The sequence below is a fragment of the Neofelis nebulosa genome, chromosome 2 (genome assembly GCF_028018385.1).
Source record: "Neofelis nebulosa isolate mNeoNeb1 chromosome 2, mNeoNeb1.pri, whole genome shotgun sequence".
Classification (NCBI taxonomy): Eukaryota; Metazoa; Chordata; class Mammalia; order Carnivora; family Felidae; genus Neofelis; species Neofelis nebulosa.
The window spans coordinates 221,314,313-221,333,700 of NC_080783.1; the positions used below are offsets into that span (position 1 = coordinate 221,314,313).

The following is a 19,388-nucleotide window of genomic DNA, read 5'->3' on the forward strand; positions in this document are numbered from 1 at the left end:
TCTGAGCGCCTGCAAGCCCACCCGTTACGTGGGTCCTCAGTGGGGGAAGGAGGGACCTGGGCCTGGTCGCTGCTCCCAGAATCGGTGCTGACCCAGCAGGGGCCGGGGGGGACATTAGACCCGGGGTCCTGACCTAGTGGCCATCAGACAGGCAGGGGCTCCGTCAGGCCCTCCGGGGGACCCCGAGGGCCTTCTCCTTAGAGGAAGGCAGGCTTCTCCGAGGCCCCAAAGCCACCTCCGCCACTGGGCTGGGGCAGGCGGGCAGGGGCTGGTGGAGTGGGTAGCGTGAGGCTGCCCCCACATGCCTCACACCCCAAGAAGCTACTCGGCCCCCAGGGGGCTTGGGGAGGTGGCTCTGGTCTCAGCCCCTCCCCGACTGCAGGCAAAACCCTTCTCCCCTGGGGCGCGCTCTCTCCCCCGAGGGTCCCTCCTGCCGTCCACTTGCTCGGGGGACATTTACAGAGTGATAACCCCATGCTGAGCACCTGGCAAGGCACTGCCCGGAAGAGGACGTATTCGTCCTTCATTCGGAGTTCTGCAGCCAGACAGAAAGAGGGACAGACGGATCAGGGGCCTGTCCCTCTCTGCCCGGCCCACCTCCCAGCAGGGCCCTGGCGAGCGCGACCTCTCAGACCACCCCGCGCCAGCCTGGCGCCCAGCACAGGGGGCCCCTCCCGCGCAGGCGGCTTGCCCAGCCTCCTCTCCCCCCTCCGGCCGGCGGGTCACCCAGGACTCTCAGGGGAGGCCTTCCTTCTGCAAAGCCCGGGCAGGCCGCCCAGTCTCGGTGCCGGGCCGGCTGTGTGGAGCCCCTCCTCCCAGGGAGGGCTTCCTGAGGGGTGCCCGGTGCCCGCCGCCAGACGGGCTCCGGGGAGGCCCGGCCCACTGCCTGCCGAAGGACGCCCAGCACCCCGGGAGCCCTCCGTCCCGCGGGGATCACGGGGCCTGTTTCCGCAAGACCATCCCGGGGCGGGCAGCGCTCGGCACCTAGAACAGACATGGCTGTGAGGGGCCGTCCCCTTCCTGCCACCGTCCCCTCAAGGCAGGAGATGGCCACTGAGGGCCAGCCCACAGCCTCTCTGATGGAAAAGCCTGGGCCACAGCCAGCACAGGACATCCTGGGAGCCAGCTGGGGGCCCGAGCAGGTGGGGAGGAGCTGCCCTGGGTCCCCTGCCTCGCAGGTAACCCTGGGGGACCCCCTGGCCTCAGGCCCAGGGCGGCTGCGGTCCGTCAGCGAGCCTCGGGGGTGGTGGCCAAGAGGAGTGAGCGGGCCAGGCGGCGGCCCGTACAGGCCGGAGCCACTCCAGCCTGGGCTCCTCTTGGCACGAGGCCCCGGGTGTCGAGGAGCAGCCCGGCCACCCCACCGCCCTGGTCAGGGGCGTTTTCTGATGGAGACTATAAATAGGGCTGTCATCGGCCGGCCGGCCAGCCGGGCAGCCCGGCACAGCCTGCCGGATGTGCCGGGCTCACCCACCAGGCCAGCCGTCTCCACCCCATGTGACCCCCAGATGGTGACGCTCCCCGACACTCCAGGTACCCCTCCTCCTGGGAACTCCGCCCAGCAGTTCAGAGAACCATCGGCCCCCCAGCCCTGCCCCCTGCACAACCAGAGACAGGAGGAACCGGGACAGTGTTCCCCACAAATGTCGCTCCAGTGCCCAGCAGGGTGGACCCCAGTCTGCAGGGCCTCCCTCCTGGGGCGACCGGGGAAGGGCGTGGGAGGGGTGCTACCTGCCCCCCCCCCCCAAGCCTTCGAACCTTCCTTGGCCCTGTCTGCAGCACAGGTGCTGGCCATAGGCCACGGAAACCACAAGAGCCCCTGCGTGGGCCAAGGTCAGGGGTGGGGCTGGCCTTCCGGGGAGGCCCCGTTCCCTCCTCGTTCCCTCTGCAAATGCTCAGTGAGCCCACTCTGGAAGATCCCCCCCCCCCCCCCGCCCCGCTCCAGGAAAGGGGGCAAAGGTGAGGCAGAAAAAGAGGTGAGAGAGCCTTTAGGAGGATGCCGGGGGCAGGACTGGGGGTGCACCTGGGGCACCAAACAGCTGCTGATCAGGAAAGGTGGTGAGCAGGTGCACAGTGGGGGAAGGGGTGGTAAGAATGGGAGGCCAGGTGTGGGCGGCTGGGCCTGCTCCGCCAATAGAGAAGGGCAGGAGGGCTAGGCCTGGGTGTGGACTGGGTGGGGTCCCAGCAGCTTGGGGGAGAAGCAGGGTAGTGGAGAGGGGATCATCATCCTGGTGAGTGAGGTCCAGGGCAGGGGAGGCCAGTCCTTGAGGAGCAAGGGAGAGGCTGGGGGTGGGGGGAGCATTTCTAAGGGCGTCATAGGTCACCGTGTGGCCTTCCGTGTCTCTTAGGGTCTCCAGTGGTCACACCTGCCAAGGCCCCCACTCCCCAGGAGTTGGCCCCGGCCCCCAGGGGCCGACGGAAGCGGGGCACAGAGAGAGCCACTGGACCCAGGTGGTGCGTCCCCCAGCGGTGACTCGGGGCCCGCGTGCGGACCACCAGCGGGGACAGGGCCCAGGGCCTCTATGGAGCCCCGGGGAAGGGGCAGAGGTGTGGGGGGCAAGGGGGCTCTTCCACCAGCGGGAACGCTCCTCGCCAGGTGCGGGGCGGAGGAGGGGGCGCTTAAAGGACCGGGTCTCCCTCGGGCTCCCGCACAGGCGGCAGAGTGGCCGAGCGGGCGCCCTCCCGGGAGGGCGGATCCCCGTCCCCGGCGCACACGCGCCCTCCCCGCACCCGGCCGGGGCTGCAGTTCCCGCCTCCGCCGCCGGGGGCCGCCGCCCGGCTCGGCCTCCCGACACGTGGACGGGCCCGCGCCCCGCCCGCCGCGCTCTGAGCGGGAGGACCCCCCCCCCCCGCCCGCCCGCCGCCCCCCCGGACCGCCCCTCCCCCCCGAGCGGGGACCGGAAGGGCTAACCGCGCCCGGCCCGCGGGGGGCACTTCCTGCGCGCGCCCCCGGGAGCTCGGGGAACCCCAGCTCGCTCCTGCGCCCCGGCTGCGCGGGTCCTGCGGGGGCGCCCGGGACCCAGGCTGCGGACGGAATTGGGACGCGACGCCGGGAGGCGGGCGGGGGAAGTGAAACCGGGCGGCGGGGCGGCCCCGCGGGGCGCAGTGGCGGGTTTCCGTCAGATGCATGATAGGAAACCGAGGCCGCGGGGCGAGGGCCCTCAGGACCCCCGGTGTCGGCCCTCGCCCCCCACCCCGCGCCAGACCCCAGAAGGTGACTCGGCGGAAGGAAGTGGGGACCTACTGGCCCCCCGGGGGCGGGGGGGGGGGCTCGCGCAGACTCGGTCGCGGGCGACGCCCCCTGCCCCCTAGGGGCCCGCGAGGCCTACGAGAGTCCAGGTCCTCGGCCCATCCGGACCCGTGCAACACGATCACCCCAGGAGGGTCGGCCCCGTGGCCTCCGGGGACCACGCAGCCCCCGCCCCTGCCCGCCCCTCCCCAGGCGCGCTTCCGGCCCGGCCGGAAGGAGCAGGAATTCGGAATGTTTTGGAACCAGCTTTCTAATTCCACGGAGGATTCTCTGCCGCGGCCCTTCCCCCGGGGTGGGGGGTGTGGGAGAGGAGCCTAATCTGCATCTGACTGGGGGGGGGGGAGGGGGTAAACTCAGACTGGGGGAGCCCCCCCTCCCCCCGCATACCCTGCTCACTGCCAACTGCAGGATGGTGGGTGGGGGGTGGCCCATATCCTGACAGGGGTGCTGGGGAGACTAGACCCAAGGCGGCCACGCCGGGGCGGAGGAGCCTTGACCTGGGCCCCTGTCCCAGTTGACCGCTGCCTTCCTGCCTGGGGAAGCAGGTGTCCAGGGAAGGCAGATGGCCGGACAGTGATGGACCAGTGATTGCCCAGCCAGGCCACACCCGCCGCAGCTCTCCTCGAGTCCCCACCCCCCCAACCCCCCCCACCCCCACCCCCGCCTCTGGACAAAACAAAACCCCTTCCAGCGCCTCCCCAGACCTTGGCCAGAAGCCTCCAAAGATTCACCCCCCCCAACTCCCCCCCCTCCTCCCTTGCCACCAAAGACTTTTCTGGGACTGCTTTTTCTTAGAAACAGGAAGTTGGGGGTGTGGGCCACACGTCCACCAGGTCAAAGCTCCACCAAGGGCAGGTGGGGGGGTGGGGGTTGGACCCCATGGGAACTCACCACCCTGCCCCATGCCTGCAGCCCGCAGTACTGGTGGGAGCCCCAGAAAAGGAAAGGAGGGCAAGGATACCCAGCTACCTGGGTGGGGCTGAGACAGGGAAGGGAAGTTCATGGCGGGGGGGGGGGGGGGGGGGGGGGGGCGAGGGGGAGACTTGGAAGGGGAGTGGTGGCACCTGTCACTTGCCGGCTCGTGTGCAAGCCGACCTGGCTTTCCCACGCACACGAGCGTCCAGATGCCACGGCAGTGCTTAGGGCCCACCTTCGTTGCACGGAGGACCCAGACACGGCCCCACCTGTCTGGGCCCATCTCCTGGGCCCTCTCCTGCCTTCCCCTCTCTCCCACCCTGCCTGGGCCTTGTGCCGGACTCCGATGTCCCCTGACAGGGGCCTCATGAGGAGGGGACCCAAGCCCTGGCCTCGGGCCCCAGCCTTCGCAAGGTGCCCTGTTCCTGAAGTTTGCAAAATCAGCTTCTGTGGCAGGAGTGGCCTCGGCTGGGCAAGAGCTTGGGCCAGGCTTCCTGCCGGTAAGGGCTCCAGGGCCGGCAATGGAGCAGGAAGGCCCGACCCCGGGCCCTGACAGACACCTGCCGGGCACAGGACACTCCAAAGAGAAGCCAGGCCGGCTCCACCTGCCTGTCCCTACCACCCCCCACAGAGGGGCCACCTGCTCCAGGGCTGAGAGTCCCGGCACTCGCGGCCCCCAGCCCCTGGCACAGGTCTGGGCACAGATGGCCGCGGGTGTGAGGCCTGCACGGCTCACGTCATCGCTATGGCAGGGGTTGCGGGGGCGGGCAGGCATCCAGGCCCCCAAAGTTCTGCCCCCACCCCTCCCAGGGTTGCCTGGCAGTGGGCAGGGCACACGGGAGGGCGCAGAGCACGGTGGGTTTCTGCGGGGAGGGTCAGGGTCCTCTCCGAGGCCCTGCTTTCACATCCTGCCGAGGCCAGCACAGCCGGGTCACAGCCCCACCCTTTCCCGAGGTCACACAGACTGTCCTTCGGGACCCTCCAAAAGGGTGGGCCAGCTGCCCATTTTTCCTCCAGGATCCCTGCCTTCCTGCGGGCGGTGGTCACCCAGAGTGTGCCTAGGCCCCTGGCCGGCAGAGTGTGGGTGTGGGGCCTTGGGGATCTCATGAACGACCCCGATCTGTCTCTCGGAGCTGCCCAAGGAGCCCGCCAGCCTGTCTCTTCGTGGCCAGCAAGAAGGGGTGACCTGTGACAGGACAGGCAGAGAGAGACCGGGAAGGGGGTGTCGTGGGGAGCAGAGGTGGGTCGGGCTCCAGGCTGGGCGAGCCAGGGAGGGGGGGCTGTTGGCCACAGCTGGGTGTGGGTGGGGTGGAGGCTGGGGACCACACTCAGCGCCAGGGCCTGACCCCGCAGTCCTCCCCCCAGGGGGCTCAGGGGAGGAGGCCGTACCAGCTGTTACTGTAAATGGGCAGGCGGCTTCCTCTTTCCACGGAGGGCGCGCCTGGCATCCGCCTCCCCAGATAAGGGTGCGAGTTCTTGGCCTGCGGTCAGCCCCCCTGACCACAGGGTGGTGGGTGGGGCCCCGGGGGCCAGACTGTGGCTCAGGGGCCAACAGACTGGAGGAGGGGCAGAGATCCCAAGACAGAGGCAGGCAGGCACGGCGGAGCACAGGGGCCGCGGGTGGGGCCCTGGCTGCTGGTGACAGAGGCAGAAGTGAAAGCTGGGGGTGGGGGGTCACAGGGCAGGCCCAGAAACTAGGGACCTGAGTCAGTTCCCAGGAGCACCTCCTCTGCCCTGGGCTCGCCGCATCCCCAGGGCCTCGAGGGGCTTGGAAACCAGCACCAGCTGGGGAGGGGCCCGAGAACTTAGGCCAGGGCTCTGGACAAACGAGGCCAAGCTGTGGGACAGCCTCGTGGGTCCCTGAAGAGCCCCTGGCCGGCATGCCGGCGGTGTGGACGGTCCGGAGCCAGGGGACCCAGAGGCAGCGCAAGGAGGCAGGAGGCCGCTGGGAATACTGGGGAGGGGGTTTCTCCCACCGTGACCTCTTAAGAGCGGCTTTGGGCCGGGGGTTGACACTAGGCAGCCCCTATCCTGTCTGCCCCGCATCGGGGTGCACAGGGCCCTTTAAAGTCAAATTATACCCGAAAGTGAGCCCCAGCATCCCATGTTCCGAGGCCGCCACCGGCCCAGCTCCAAAGCCCCGAATGGGCCAAGCACCACACTGGCCACAAGCTGCCTCTCGAAGCCTGCCCACGGCCTGCGCCCCCAGGAAGCCCTCCTTCCCCATCCCCCAGGGGCCTCCAGTCCTTCAGGGACCGCCTCTCACCCCCTGCCTCCCTCCCCTCATTTTTTACATTCTGGCAGCATTTGGACCCTCGAAGGGCTGGTGCGGTTGGAGGCCGAGAGCCTGCGGGTCCTGGGCGGTGGCCTGGGGAGATGCTCTGGGGAAGGACGCGGAAAGGCCCTCGCCAGGCACAGGGCCCAGGTCAAGATGCCCACCTGGCAGGCCCCAGGGAGGGGACTCAGTGGTAGGGATCGATGTCCCATGGCGATGGCAGGTCTGGACAAGTCTGCAAGGTCACCCAAGGTCCTGCCGCCCATCCTGGTGGGCTCGGTCGTGAGGCGGAGGGAGGGACGAGTGTTTGGCACCGGGCACCGGGAGGGCCTTGGCTGCAGGAGCCCTCTGCTCGCAGTGCCCCCGGGGACGCCCAACAGACCGCAGCGGACGACTGTCCACTCAGGAGACCCCAGAAGACAGTGAGGGGCAGCCTCACTAACGGAGAGAGCTGGACGGGCGCCCAGCCCTGCCCAGGCGGGGACACACAGCTCAGCGGGAGGCCCCCCCCCCAGAGGAGCGGGGAGCCAGGCCCGGGGGACACCCAGGCAAGGGAGGGGGCAGCGGTGAACAGGGGTGGGCTCCAGAGGGTGTGCTGTGTGGCCCTCGGCAGAGTCCCACTGAGGTCAGGTCTGCCGTCCACACCTCGGGGCCCAGGACCCCAGGCAGGGCCCCGGGGCCCGATGCGCAGCATGAGGGGGCAGCGGTGGGGGGCTGTGGCTCGGGGCCCAGCTCACAGCCCTCCCTCCTGACCTGCCCCCAGCCCAGCCTCTCTCTCAGACCCTCGGTGGCACCCTACGAGGGGCTGGGATCTTGGCGTTGGGAAGCCCGTCGAGTGACCGACAGAGGCGAGGCTGGACAGAAGCCTGGCCCCGAGGAAGAGTGGGCTTTTCCGGGCCGCCCATACTGCGGCCTGCCCTGCACCCCTCCCCGGGGGACTCCCGGGACTGTTGGGGCTGCGGAGGCACCAGGGGGGCTGGGACCTGGGCGTCCCTCGAGGCAAAATGACCTCCACGTGACCTACGAGGGGCCGAGGTGGCAGCCCAGCGCCCCAGGGCCCAGCACAGCGGAGTCCCTCTGCTTCTCCCTCGGGACAGCAGGCTGGGGGCCACCTGCTGTGGGGAGCAGGCCATCCACGCTGGGGGGACCCCGGCCTGGGTCCCCTCCAGCTGAGGTCCACGGTGCAAAGAGCCGGCTGGGGGGGGGGGGGGGGCCTAGAGAGACCGCACCCCAGCTGCCCACCCGCGCCCCACGCCACTCGGGGTCAGCGGACACCGAAGGCCCCCCGCGGTCTGACGGGCAGACACCCACTTCCCCTCCCCGGGCTCAGGCCCCGGTGGTGGCCGGGGGCGGGTGGGGCGGCCCAAGCATGGCTGTCCTCCGCATACGCTCAAAGTCCTTTATTGTACAATGTCTTCTGTCTGGGGGAGGGGCGCCAAAGGACTAACGGGTACACAGCGAAGTAGATAAATATGCCAAGCTTTTTCTTTTTTCTTTTTAAATCAGGCATTTATAAACAAGAAAGCATACATTAATTACATAAAAATAGTTTTCGATAGTAGAGTAAGTCACCATGTTGTCATTAGCAGCAGCAGAGGAGAAAACGCGGACGGCGATGCAGACGCTCCCGGCGGATATAAAGGTAGAGCTGTGGTTTTTTTCCTTAATTGAAAAAAAATGTCGCTTGTGACTCCTGACTTAAAGCAAGAACAAGACGGCCTCTCGAGCCTGGTGGACGCGGTGGGCGGGCAGGGGCGGGCAGGACGGAGCCCGCAGGGTGCTGCGGGGACTGGCAGAGGGTCCGTCCCCTCCGGCAGGTGAGCTCTGTTCTTCCTCAGTTAAAAACAACCCAGAAAACAGGACAACTACCAGGTAAGAAAAGAGTTTCTGAAAAAGGAACCACCGTATACGCGGGAGATACGACAGTGTAGAGGACAGGTATTTACACAGGGACTGTTTTTACACGGGGCTCGTTCCGTACGAAAAGCAGGATATTATGTGTGTGAGTTAGCTGCTCCAAAGATATGAATGTTATTGCTGTTTTTCCCTTCGTTAAAAATCCTCTTTCAGCATAGAAATAATGAGTAATTAAACGGGTGCACAGTCACTCGGGTAATGGGTATTACACACAGGGAGAGCCAACAGCCTACAAGACCCCCCTTCTCCCTTCTGCGGCTGCGCGAACCCTCGGACCGGCCCCACCCCCACCCCCCCCCACCCCCGAGGATGGAAGCGGCCGGAACAAGCCTATGCCCCCCAGCTGCCCCCGGGAGCCGCCCGGGAAGGCTCAAGCTGCTGGTGACCAGGGAGCCCGTGACAGCCGGTCCCCGCCGCACCAGTTCTGGCGAGGCCGCAGGAGCCTCAGACAGGGACAGAGGGGCGGGCCGGGGGGGGGGGGGGGGGGGGCCGGGGGTTGCGAGCTGCCGTGGCCTGGCCAGCTTTTCCCAACGTCCTGGGGCAAAGCTGGCAAGTGGGCTCGTGGACCCAACGGCCTAGACGGTGACCGGAGGTGGGCACTGCGAGGGCAAGGGTGGGGGCGGGGAGGGCGGGGAAGGTGCCTGCACAGAACTTAGAGAAGCTCATCGCCCGCTGGGGCCTAAAAAACCGAGAAGCAAACGGATGGCCCGGGCGACAGGCCCACGGGCCCTTTGATCTCTCACGACTTTCAGACTCGGCAACAGAGCACAGTCACACAGAAGCACACTTAAAGGTCTGCTCCAGCTAAATCATTTCGTTTCCCTTGAAGAAATGACTGAAAAAACACAACTCCGGAAACACGAGGCTGAACACAGCATTCTGCGTGTTGTGTAGCACAGCCGGCCCCTCACAGGGCCCGGTAATAATGCCCATCGATGGGTATACATATGGCAGAGGTTTAACATTCCATGCATACAGATTTCATAACTGCAAAAGAAAAACAAAAGCAAAAAAAAAAAAAAAAATCCAAACAAACGCTGCATATATATGATGTCCCTTTTGCATTGCACTTTAGAAGGGGGGTCCAGCAGCACCTGCGCCCCTCCCCCCCTCCCCCCCGGTAAACCACGGGCAAGAACCCTGCAGATGACACGGTCACCAAGCCTCTGCCGGTCACGGCAGCGGGCGGCGTCTGCACCTGCGCCAGCCAGCGGTCCCCACCTCCGTGCGCGCTGGCAGCTGCCTCGGCGTTAGAACGGGGTCGAGCGAAGAATCCTGGCTAAGATCTTTCTCACGTAAATAAATACCGTAATTTCAGGACGGGTAGCCGCCTCTTGTCTACTGGGAAATCATTTTTCAAGCTTGGGCATAAAAAACCTTATACAATTTGCATGAACAGTTGAGAGTAAACGAGATTATCTGGAATAAATGCAAGTAACTTATTCTGATAGTGGCAGATTCGATCGCGACTGAAGACAGGTGTCTCGGGGGTAAAAAGACGAGTCAGGATTTGCTGTACAAGATGCTGGAAGGCACAGAACTACCCCCCGAAGTTCAGCTTTTGCATTTCCGTTTTGTGATTCCCTTGTTCAACCGAGCACCAGAGGGGGTTTCTAAACACTCGAGCACTTAGGATGTGGACTGCTCTATAAATGGGTCTGCAATATTTGAAAAGTAAAAACCTCAGTTAACTGGGGAATAAAAAGGGAAGAGTTTTGACAAAGTGCAGTTCTAAATATACGTTTAAATGAACAAACAAAAAGAAAAAAAAAAAAGTGAAGTAATGCTGTTTTTGTTCCGACGCTGCGGCCTCGGTCCCGACGCGACAGGGGCGGCCGGGGGAGGGTGGCGGAGGTGAGCGGCGCCCGGGCAGGCGGAAGGCGGCAGTGTTCCGGCTCGGGGCGCCCGGCGGCCGGCACAGGCGGCCTGGGTCCTCGTCGCTGAAAAAATAGACTCTGGAGAAAACCCTCCCTGTCCTCGCGCGGGCGCGGACGAGCTGAGATGGCTTTGCGGGGCGGCGCCCCGGCTCCCTTAGCAGGTCCTCAGATGGCGTCACGTGTTGGTGGGGCTTTGAAAAGTTAGTCATTAAAAAACCTGTTGATTTTTCTGAGTATCAAGTCTTCTCGTTGGTTTTAAATAGCTTATAACAAAAATGTAAATGGTAGGACGTCCCGGCAAGCAGAAGGACCGCGGCGGGCACGGAGCCTCGGCCCCGGCTCCGCTGGGAACCCGGCTTGCACCCTCGAACTTGGCCAGTAGAAAATTTTGCAGTGGATTCCAAAAGTATGTGGTTCCAAACGCTCGCTTGGTTATAGGCACAGTAAGACGTTGTGCTATGTGGACGCGGGGGCGGGCCGCCGGCGCGCAGGCGCAGAGACCCCCGGCTGGCGGGGGCGGGGAGGCCGCCCGCCCCCGCGGCGTCCGCACCCGGCCGCCCGCGGGCTCCGCTAGGGCTCCAGCTCGGCCGCGCTCTCGCTGCCGGCGGCCTCGGGCCGGGGCCGCGGCCACAGCTGCTCCTGCAGCTCCTTCACCACCTTCTCCAGGTGCTCCCGGGCCTCGCGCTCCCGAAGCAGGTCGGCCCGCAGCTGCTCGCGGTCCGCCTCCGCGTGCTGGAGCTTCACCTGCAGGTCCTCGATCTGGAAGGGACGCCGGCCGTCAGCACCCGCCCCCCACCCGGCCGCGCCAGCCGCCCTCCTTCCCCTGCGTGGGACGCGCGCCGCTGAGCGAGGGAGGCGGCAGCCGGGGCCCGGGAGGGCCTCTCCGGGGGCACCGTGACCCGAGTCCAGACGGGTGTGCCGAGCCGCTGGGGGGGGGGGGGGGGGGGGGAACTACCAGCCCCCTCCCCCCCCCCCCCCCCAGCAGCTGCCTCGGGGCGGCCTCGACATCCTGAGGCCAGTTTCCCTCCAAAGCCCAGACCAGACCCTCCCAGCACCGGTGAGGCAAGGGGAGGAGGGGCTGCCATGCCCACCGCCCCGCACCCGATCATCCCTGGCCGGGCAGGACGGCCCATCCGGACGTGCTGAGGCGTTTAAAGCTGTGTGGGGCGAGGCTGGGGCTGCCCGGGGCTCCTCGGCACCGCCGGGGGGCCGGCTCAGAGCCGGTTTCTCAAGGGAAACCACCAAAGAGGGGCGTGGTCGCGAGGGAAGAGGGCATAGAGCGGCCACGTGTGCAGCCAGAGGACACGACACCTTCCTACGGGGGACCGACTCCCAAAGCCCAGGAGAGCGTGCAGCGCCAGTCGGCCTGCCGGTCCCCCGTGGTCCCCTCAGCTTGTGGTGGACCCCTCGAGGTGAGAAAGGACCCCAAGATGCCAGCACGGCGCCTGCCACGCGGCCGAGTCTGGAGGTGGGGCCCCGCGGCAAGCCCGTCTCCCCACCTGTCACCCAGGCACCAGGTGATGCCTCCAAGCCCCTGCCACAGCCCCCGCCTGTACCTGGGCCGAGTACTTGGCGCGCAGGCGGCCGGCCTCGCAGCCCTTGTCGCACACCCGCACCTGCCGCGCCTGCTCCAGCTCTCGCTTCAGGCGCAGCCGGGACTCGTTGGCCTCGCGCATCTTCTTCTCGTTCTCCGCCCGGAGGCGCTCGATCTCCTTTCGCAGGTTGCGCTTGGCCTCCGTGGCTTCCCGAAGCTTCTCCTTCTTGGCCACGCGCAGAAACTCCAGCTCCTGGGAGGGTGGCGCACACACCCGGGCTGGGGTCACCGCCCTGGCCCCTCTGCCCCCGCCGCTCCCCACGGCCTCCCCCTCGGGCGTCAGGTGCCGCCTGCCTTCCCGGACGCCCCAACCCCTCCCGGCAGAGCCCCTCGGCCCAGCGCACTCCAGCCGCCAGGCGTCCTCCGGGCCGGGCGCCCGCTCAGGCTCCCTACCTCCCTCCTCAGCGCCTCCGCCTCCGCCCGTCCCTCCCCAGCCACCAGAGACGGCCGCCCCCGCGCCACAGGCGCCAGTGAGCACGCGTGTGGGAAATCACGCCTCCAACCAGACCAGGGAAGGGGCGTTCTGAGCGAGCACCTGACACACGCTCAGGAGAGACGTCTGGGACCCGGCGCCCCGGGGACCGGCAGGCCCGTGCTGTGCTAGAGCCCACGTGTGAAGCTGCCAGACGCCACCGCCACCTCCACCGCAGAGGTGTGAACTCGCGATCCCGAGTGCGCCCGGCAAGGCCGCAGAGTCGGGGCGGAGGCCCCGCCCGCCCCTACGGAGGCGGGACCCAGACACCCTAGGCCCCAGGCGCCTTCTCGGGCAGGAAGCAGTCACTTGAATGGAATCATCTAGAATCCAGAGTGCCTGGAGCCAGCCGGTCCCGCCTGCACACTCGTTCCCTCTCTGACGACGCAGGGCTTTCGGGAACGAGCGACGGGCCGGCTCTGCCAGGGGATGGCGGGGCGCGCGGTGGCCTCACCTGGTGGAGGCTGCGCTTGGCCTGCAGGGCGGCGCTCAGCTTCTCCTCCTGCTTCACACGCATCTTCACCACCTCGTGCAGGAACTTCTCTTTGGCTTCCTTGGTGTCCAGGCCGCCCTCCAGGGCCTGCCGCAGGTGCTCGAGCTCTGCCTCCAGCCCGCCGCTCGCGGTGTCCGCGGGGGCGGCGGCCTCGGGGGCGGCGGGCGCGGCGGGCGGGGCGTGCATGCCCGGGGAGCTCAGGTCCTTGGCGGAGCTGGATGAGGTAAGGGACGGGGAGGAGAGGGAGGACAGGGAGGAGGTGACTGCGGACACAGGGACGGGAGGGGAAGCGGACGTTAGCAGAGCGCTCACCGCACCTCCGTGCAGCGCGGCGGCGCCCGGGGGCAGGCGGGGACCCCGACTCACACGTACATTCCTCCCTGCTGTCCACCTCCACCTCGGCCTCCGAGTCTTTGCCGTCCTCTGGGGCGGCCACGGGCGCCGGCGTCTCCGGGGCTCCGGGGGTGTCCACGGCCAGCTTCCGCTTCCGTGGCTGGATGCAGGTGGCCAGAGGCTCGGGGGCCCGGGACACCACGGTGGCACAGGGCGGGCTGCTCACGACCTTCTGCTGGGCCGGCGGTGCCAGGGCCACGTTGGGGGCCACACCCGTCTCAAAGCTCTTGTAGGAGTAAAAGCTGCAGGGGTGGGGGGACCTTGGGGCCACAGGCGTCTGCCCCCCCCCCACCCCCCTCCCCACGGTGGCCAGCACGTGAAGGCTCCCGGTGGGACGCCCCCCGCCCCCGACCCCCCCCGGAGGCTGTGAAGGAGGAGGCGAGAGCCAGAGCCCCGGGGCAGCTGGAGCACGGCCGCTGGCCGCACCCCAAGCAGAAGTTCTGGCCGTGCCCACCCGGACGCCAGTCAACAGGACCCCCGCTTCTGGGACTCCTGCCGGAACGGGGCTAGTTCCACCGCCACGCGGCCCCACGCGGACGCAGGTTAGGGCGAAGCCGCAGGCGGGGACAAAGAGCGCCAGGCCCACAGACTCAGGACCCTTCACCGGCCGTGTTGAGCGCGCACCACCGTGCACTCAGGCGTTTAAGGGGCGCCCGGGAGGGGTGGGTGCCGGTCCTGAGACGCGCAGGGTGACGGCCTCGCTCGAATCACACGCACTCTGTCTGAGGACAACTCCGGGCGGCCACGTGAAGGAAAGGTCTCATCCACCGATAATTACTGACCTCCAGCAGCCGGCACGGCAGGTACTCACCTGTCTCGAATCAGGGCCGGAAGGTGCGGGGAGAGCTCTTTGTCACTCGCAGAAACCGCAGGGGACCAGGGTCGGAAAGCGGAAAGGCGCTGGCGAGGGTGAACGCAGCCAAGGCTCTGCTGGAAGAGGCGCCAGGGGTCAGAGGCAGGAGCGCAGAGCCCCGTGCCCTCACCTGCCGCCCGCGTCCCCGTACCCACCACCCCACGTCCTGTACCCGCCGCCCCGCGCCCGACCTTGCTGGAGGAGCTGGCCAGGGTCCGCAGCCAGCCAGACTGTTTGTCCTTCTCAGAAGACGTGGGGACTTGGGAGGGGGCGTCATCTGTTTTTCGGATGGAGGCCGGGGGCTCGGAGGAGACCTGTGAACGACACAAAAGTTGTCACCGGAGCCCCTGAGGGCATCGACGCTCTGAGCACCAGGCGTGTGCGGTGATGTGCGGCCCGGACTCCAGCAGAACAAGCCACTTCCGTGAGAAAGGGCGCTGTGGCGCTACCTGTGGGGCTACCGTGCCGTGACCTCCCCCGATGGCCACAGGAGGCCCAGGGGCAGGGGGCCCAGGCCGGGCTCAGGGTGGGGACTCGAGGGGACAGCCCCTGGCCACAGCCCCAACAGCCAACAGGAGCCACAGACGCTGACCTCCTCCTGGTGGCCATACTAGGTGGCGGGCAGGCTCACGGGCCAAGTGTGGGGCCAAGTGTGGGGACTCTGTCCCTGGGTCCCCAGTGGTCTGGGCGACGAGTAGAATTTCGACCACTTGCCATCGGCTGGGGGGTGGAGGGGGCAGGTGCCCCCTGGCAAGCTCCCCCAACCCCGAAAGCAAGCATCCTCAAAAAAAAAAGGGACAGGGGCGCCTGGGTGGCGCAGTCGGTTAAGCGTCCGACTTCAGCCAGGTCACGATCTCACAGTCTGTGAGTTCGAGCCCCGCGTCAGGCTCTGGGCTGATGGCTCGGAGCCTGGAGCCTGTTTCCGATTCTGTGTCTCCCTCTCTCTCTGCTCCTCCCCGTTCATGCTCTGTCTCTCTCTGTCCCAAAAATAAATAAAAAAACGTTGAAAAAAAAAAAAAAAAAAAAAAAAGAAAAAAAAAAAAGGGACAAACCCCTTCCACCAAGTGCACAACTCAGCTTTGGGACACAGGCCACACTCCTGCTTTCCTCACACCTTGCTGCTGGAGGCTGGAGAAGCTGCCCCAGACTCCCAGGGACCCAAAGGTCTGTCGGACATGATGGTGGGCGTGGCCTCCCAAGCAGGTGTCAGAAGGAGAGCCACCTGATGGCACAGGATCCCTGAGACAGATGGGATCTCTTCCGGCCAAACAGTCTGCGGAGATGGACCGTGCCTCCCCCCCAGGGCAGCTGTGCTGGGGTCCTGGGGTCCGTACCACAAGGCAGACACACTGCCACCCGCCTGGGGCCGCCAGGATGATGCCTGACCTCAGGGGGAGCAGGTGCGGGGAAGCCTTGGCCAGGAGGGGGGTGGGCGTGGGGGATTAATGGGGGAGGGGCTCCTCCCTGCTCTGGAACAGGTGGGGAAATGCTGTATCACAGAACTGGCCCCGGGAGGGAGGTGGGGGAGGGGGAAGGCAAGTGGTCAGGCAAGGTGTCCCCCTCATCGGTCTGTCACCACAAAATTCAAGAGACACAGGGCTGACTGGGGCCCGGGCACAAGGCCCGCGGACCGAGGATCCCAGAGGAAGGGCCTGACCAAGCCCAGCACATCTGCCTGCACGCGTGTTCGCGGGGCACCCAGCCCCTCTCGGTGGACAGACAGGCGCGGGGGGGACTCCGTGCAGGGACACACCTGCCTCTGTCCTCACGCAGAAGCAGATGCCCCAAGGCCTGTGGCCCTGCAGCCGAGGGGGACGCGCCCAGCTCCGGGGAGGCGCTTCAGGGCAAACCCACAGACGGCTGTGGACGGTCTGCTCAGATGCGAAACAATCAGGAAAGAAAGACGGCTTGTTGGCGCTTTTAAGGGGCAAGAGTCCGGTGAGGTCTGCCTGCGCGGCCCGGCCGCCTCCGGCCGCCTGTGACAGGGGAGCGGGGGTCAGTCACGCCTCACGCCAGCAGGGGTGGGGCTTCCTGTCGGAGCAGATAGGAGGCCGCGAGGGGAGAAGACAGGCCGAGTTCTCACCGAGAGAAAAGCCGCAGGCCTGGCGCCGGCTCCTGCAGGTTCTGAGAACCCTCAGGGAGACTCCGGGGGCGTCACACGGCTCCGGCTCCGGGGCCACCCCCACGTGCATGGGGCTGGCGGGTGGCGCCCGGCGCCCATTGGCCAGAGCCCCATCCATGCGGCGGGGGAGAGCGGGGCAGGTTCCCGGGCAGGGACGCGGCCTGCCAGCACCCAGCGCTCAAAAACCAGCCCATCGGTTCTGGAGAAAGGGCCAGAGCCTCCCTCGCCCCCACCCACCCCGAGCTCCGTCAACCCCAGGAGAGGGAGGTGTCTTCACGGAGCTGGAATGACTCCTCTGAGATTCCTATAGCAAGAAAACCCCCCGTGAGCCCCTTCTATCGACGAGAGAGAGAAGCAGGAAGACAGCTGGGCCAGGACATACCTCTTCGGGCCTGGAAGGCCACTGTCCCCAGCAGGGCACACTTGGGCCCCAGGGACGGCAGATGATCAGGGACAAAACTGCCCAGTGATTCCTACTCCGCCAGAGGTCAGCAAGCAGGTAAGGACATTCGCTTGTGGTTTCTGACCCTTCTCAAGGCCTCCACGCCAGACCCGGGGGCCCACAGACCTCAAGGAGGGCGCAGGCTTCCGGGCCTAGGACACGGCCAGGGCGGTGGGGAGCCTGCCCCCGGAACCCGCTGGTGGCCCCCACAAGGGCGAGGGCACGTGTCCTGTGCCACGTCCCAGCACAGGACACGTGCGGTCTCCGGGACAGCGCGCCGAGGGCCATCCCGCCACGGGCAGCCGCTCCGTCGAAGAGCTGGCCGTGGAGGGCACAGGCACACGCCCGGGACTGTTCGGCGGCTGTGCGCGTTCCTCACAGAGGAGGAAAGGACACCCACACGGGGGTTTCGCACGCTTCACGCCCAGGGGCCTCTGCAGGTTTGCAAGGCTCGGGGCACGATTTAGGTGTGACCCTGCTACCTGACCTTCACGTCAACGGGGGCCAGGGTGTCAGTCGAGACAGAGGCTCCATCAGACACACACGGAGTGGGGTCAGGACGGCTGCCGGGCTCTCGGCCACCACCCAAGACCAGCGCAGGGAAGAGCAGGGTGGACGAGAGGGCCAGTGGCCGCCAGAAGCCACGGCGGCTTCCGGCATCGACCTCGGGGCCTCACGCTGGCAAAGGCCACGCCTCAGCGCCCGGGCCCCAAATGCACAGCGGGACAGCCTGGGCCACGGCCCAGAGGCAGGGCAGGGCAGGAGAAGGTCTTTGGGCTCCACGCCACTGGCTCCCCTACGCTCTGCTGAGAACCCCGTGTTCCAGCAGCACTGGAGCAGGCCTGGGCGCGGAGCTCTGACCTGGCATCTGGGGAACCCCTAGTGGCAAGACCCCTGGGAGAGACGCCACTGGCTGTGCCCCACGCGTTCTGGGGGAGCGAGCTCACGACCACTTTGCCTCCCAAGGCTGCTGGCCTTGCCACCCCCACGTACCACTTTTCGTGTGCCGCCCTGCACGTCCTAAAAAAAAAAAAAAGTATGTGGGGGACGAGGAGGGGAGGAGACGATCCAGAGGCCGGCCGATGGCGCCGGCCCAAGGCCCGAGAGCGCGGTCTGACTTCGGCGCGGAGCTCCGGCTGCCACAACAGCCGCTAACCAACCATCACGCAGGTACCCAGTTCTGGGGTGACGCACCAGTAAAGACACAGCTCCCACCCAAGTGCCAGGCAGAGCCAGAGGGACACCCAGGTGGCCCAGCAGCGAGATCGGCACCCACCCCAGCGAGGCCGGGCAGGTCTGCGGGCGTGCACAGCGCCTCCAGCTCCAAAACCAGCACCGGCACCGGGACCAGCACGAGCACCTCCCATGCACAGATGCCACAGGACCGTCTGAACACAGAGCAGCGCTGACAAGGCCACGCCCTGCAGACACGCGGCCTCCGATACACAGCTCACACGGGGGGACAAGAGCCGGCCCGGGGGGGCTGTCCGGCAGGAGACGTCAATCTAAGTCAGTGGGAATAAAGTCACCGTCCCCACCCAGCTCCACAGAGCCCAAATTTTACTCAGAGGCACTTGAGGGGTGTGTGGACCTTGGACTGAGGATCTGAATGTGACTATCGGGACCGCCTGTCCTACCTGGAGCTGCCCATGTTCCCAGAACCAGAAGCACAGTGCCCGCTGGGTACCGGCCCCGCCAGGGGCACGGATGTCCAGGAGCAAGCGTGTGTTCAGGGGTAAGTGGCGGCTGCAGCACCTGCCCTCCGCACCGGCTCCCACAGCTGAGGGACCGCTCAGGCCAGTGGGGCCAGGGTCTAAGGCTCCCCCCCTTGTCTGAGATGCCTCCCCAGCCCCCACCCCCTCTCTCCGTGCCGTGTCTAGGCACCCTTGGCACGCGTCACAGCGCCCGGCCTCCCCACCGTGGAGGTGTGCACTCAGGGCTCACGAGAGCACTGGATGATACATTCAGCTGGACAGGGTGCGTGGCACCACGCGGCCCCCCCCCCACCCCCACCCCGCGCAGCCGGGGACTGTCTGTCTGGTTTGTGTTTTGGCTGGCCGTGTACCCCAAGGCCAGGAACACATGCCGCCCTGGGCGCCACATGGTGGAGCTGACATCAACTGCCACCCAGGTCCCCTCTGGCCCAACAGTGCCAGGTGCTGGCTGGGAGCATCGTCACCGTAGCCGGCCACCGTGCGGAGATGTCCGTGGACCCAGAGCTCCGGATCCCCACCGAAGGCGTCCCGACAGAGGAAATGACTCTCGGGTTCCCGAACGCACAGCAGCAGCAGGGCCAGGCCCCGGTGGCTGGGACAGAGCCAGGGACCCACGAGGGCTTGGCGGGCAGCGATCGGCTTCACCCAGCAGCACCAGGCAAGGGGCAGGCACAGCCTGACCCGGTAAGGCTGCAGAGCTGAGCCACAGGAGCCACAGTGGCCAAAAAGCCCTCTCCGGTGGCATGTGCGTAGGAAGTGACGGCCAGCGCTCCACTGACACATCTGGTCTGACACTGACACCCTTTGCTGCCTCGGGTGCAGAATTCTGGTCACTTCCCCAGGGATCAGGAAAGAGAATGTCGAAGTCACAGGTGGGACGAGGGGCAGAATCCCCAACCTCCCAAGACCCCAGCTCACTGTGGGCCGGACCCCACAGGGCCCAACAGGACCGAGGACCGATGTCCAGACCCAGGGGAGGCTCTCCAGGGTCCAGGAGGTGAGCCCCTTCCTGGCGTCATGGCGGTGGGAGGACTCACCAGACCCCAAAACGACACGGAGCCTCAGACCATGCG

At 66.7% G+C, this 19,388-nt stretch overlaps 1 protein-coding gene across 4 annotated transcripts in view; it reads right to left on the reverse strand.

Moving 5' to 3' along the window:
- Positions 1 to 7,822: 7,822 nt before the first annotated feature.
- The window catches only part of SKI (SKI proto-oncogene), a 70,129-nt gene continuing 58,563 nt past the window's right edge, over positions 7,823 to 19,388 (reverse strand). Inside the window, exons 2-7 of one of the 4 annotated variants that reach the window (XM_058719402.1) lie at positions 14,228 to 14,350; positions 13,995 to 14,110; positions 13,163 to 13,425; positions 12,752 to 13,053; positions 11,788 to 12,018; positions 7,823 to 10,990 (exon numbers count right to left, since the gene is read on the reverse strand). In XM_058719402.1, the coding sequence (XP_058575385.1) occupies positions 10,802 to 10,990; positions 11,788 to 12,018; positions 12,752 to 13,053; positions 13,163 to 13,425; positions 13,995 to 14,110; positions 14,228 to 14,350 (1,224 nt within the window). In that variant the 3' untranslated portion in view covers positions 7,823 to 10,801. Of the gene's footprint in view, positions 10,991 to 11,787; positions 12,019 to 12,751; positions 13,054 to 13,156; positions 13,426 to 13,994; positions 14,114 to 14,227; positions 14,351 to 19,388 lie in introns of all 4 variants that reach the window. The other 3 variants (XM_058719399.1, XM_058719401.1, XM_058719398.1) reach the window with 3 other exon arrangements.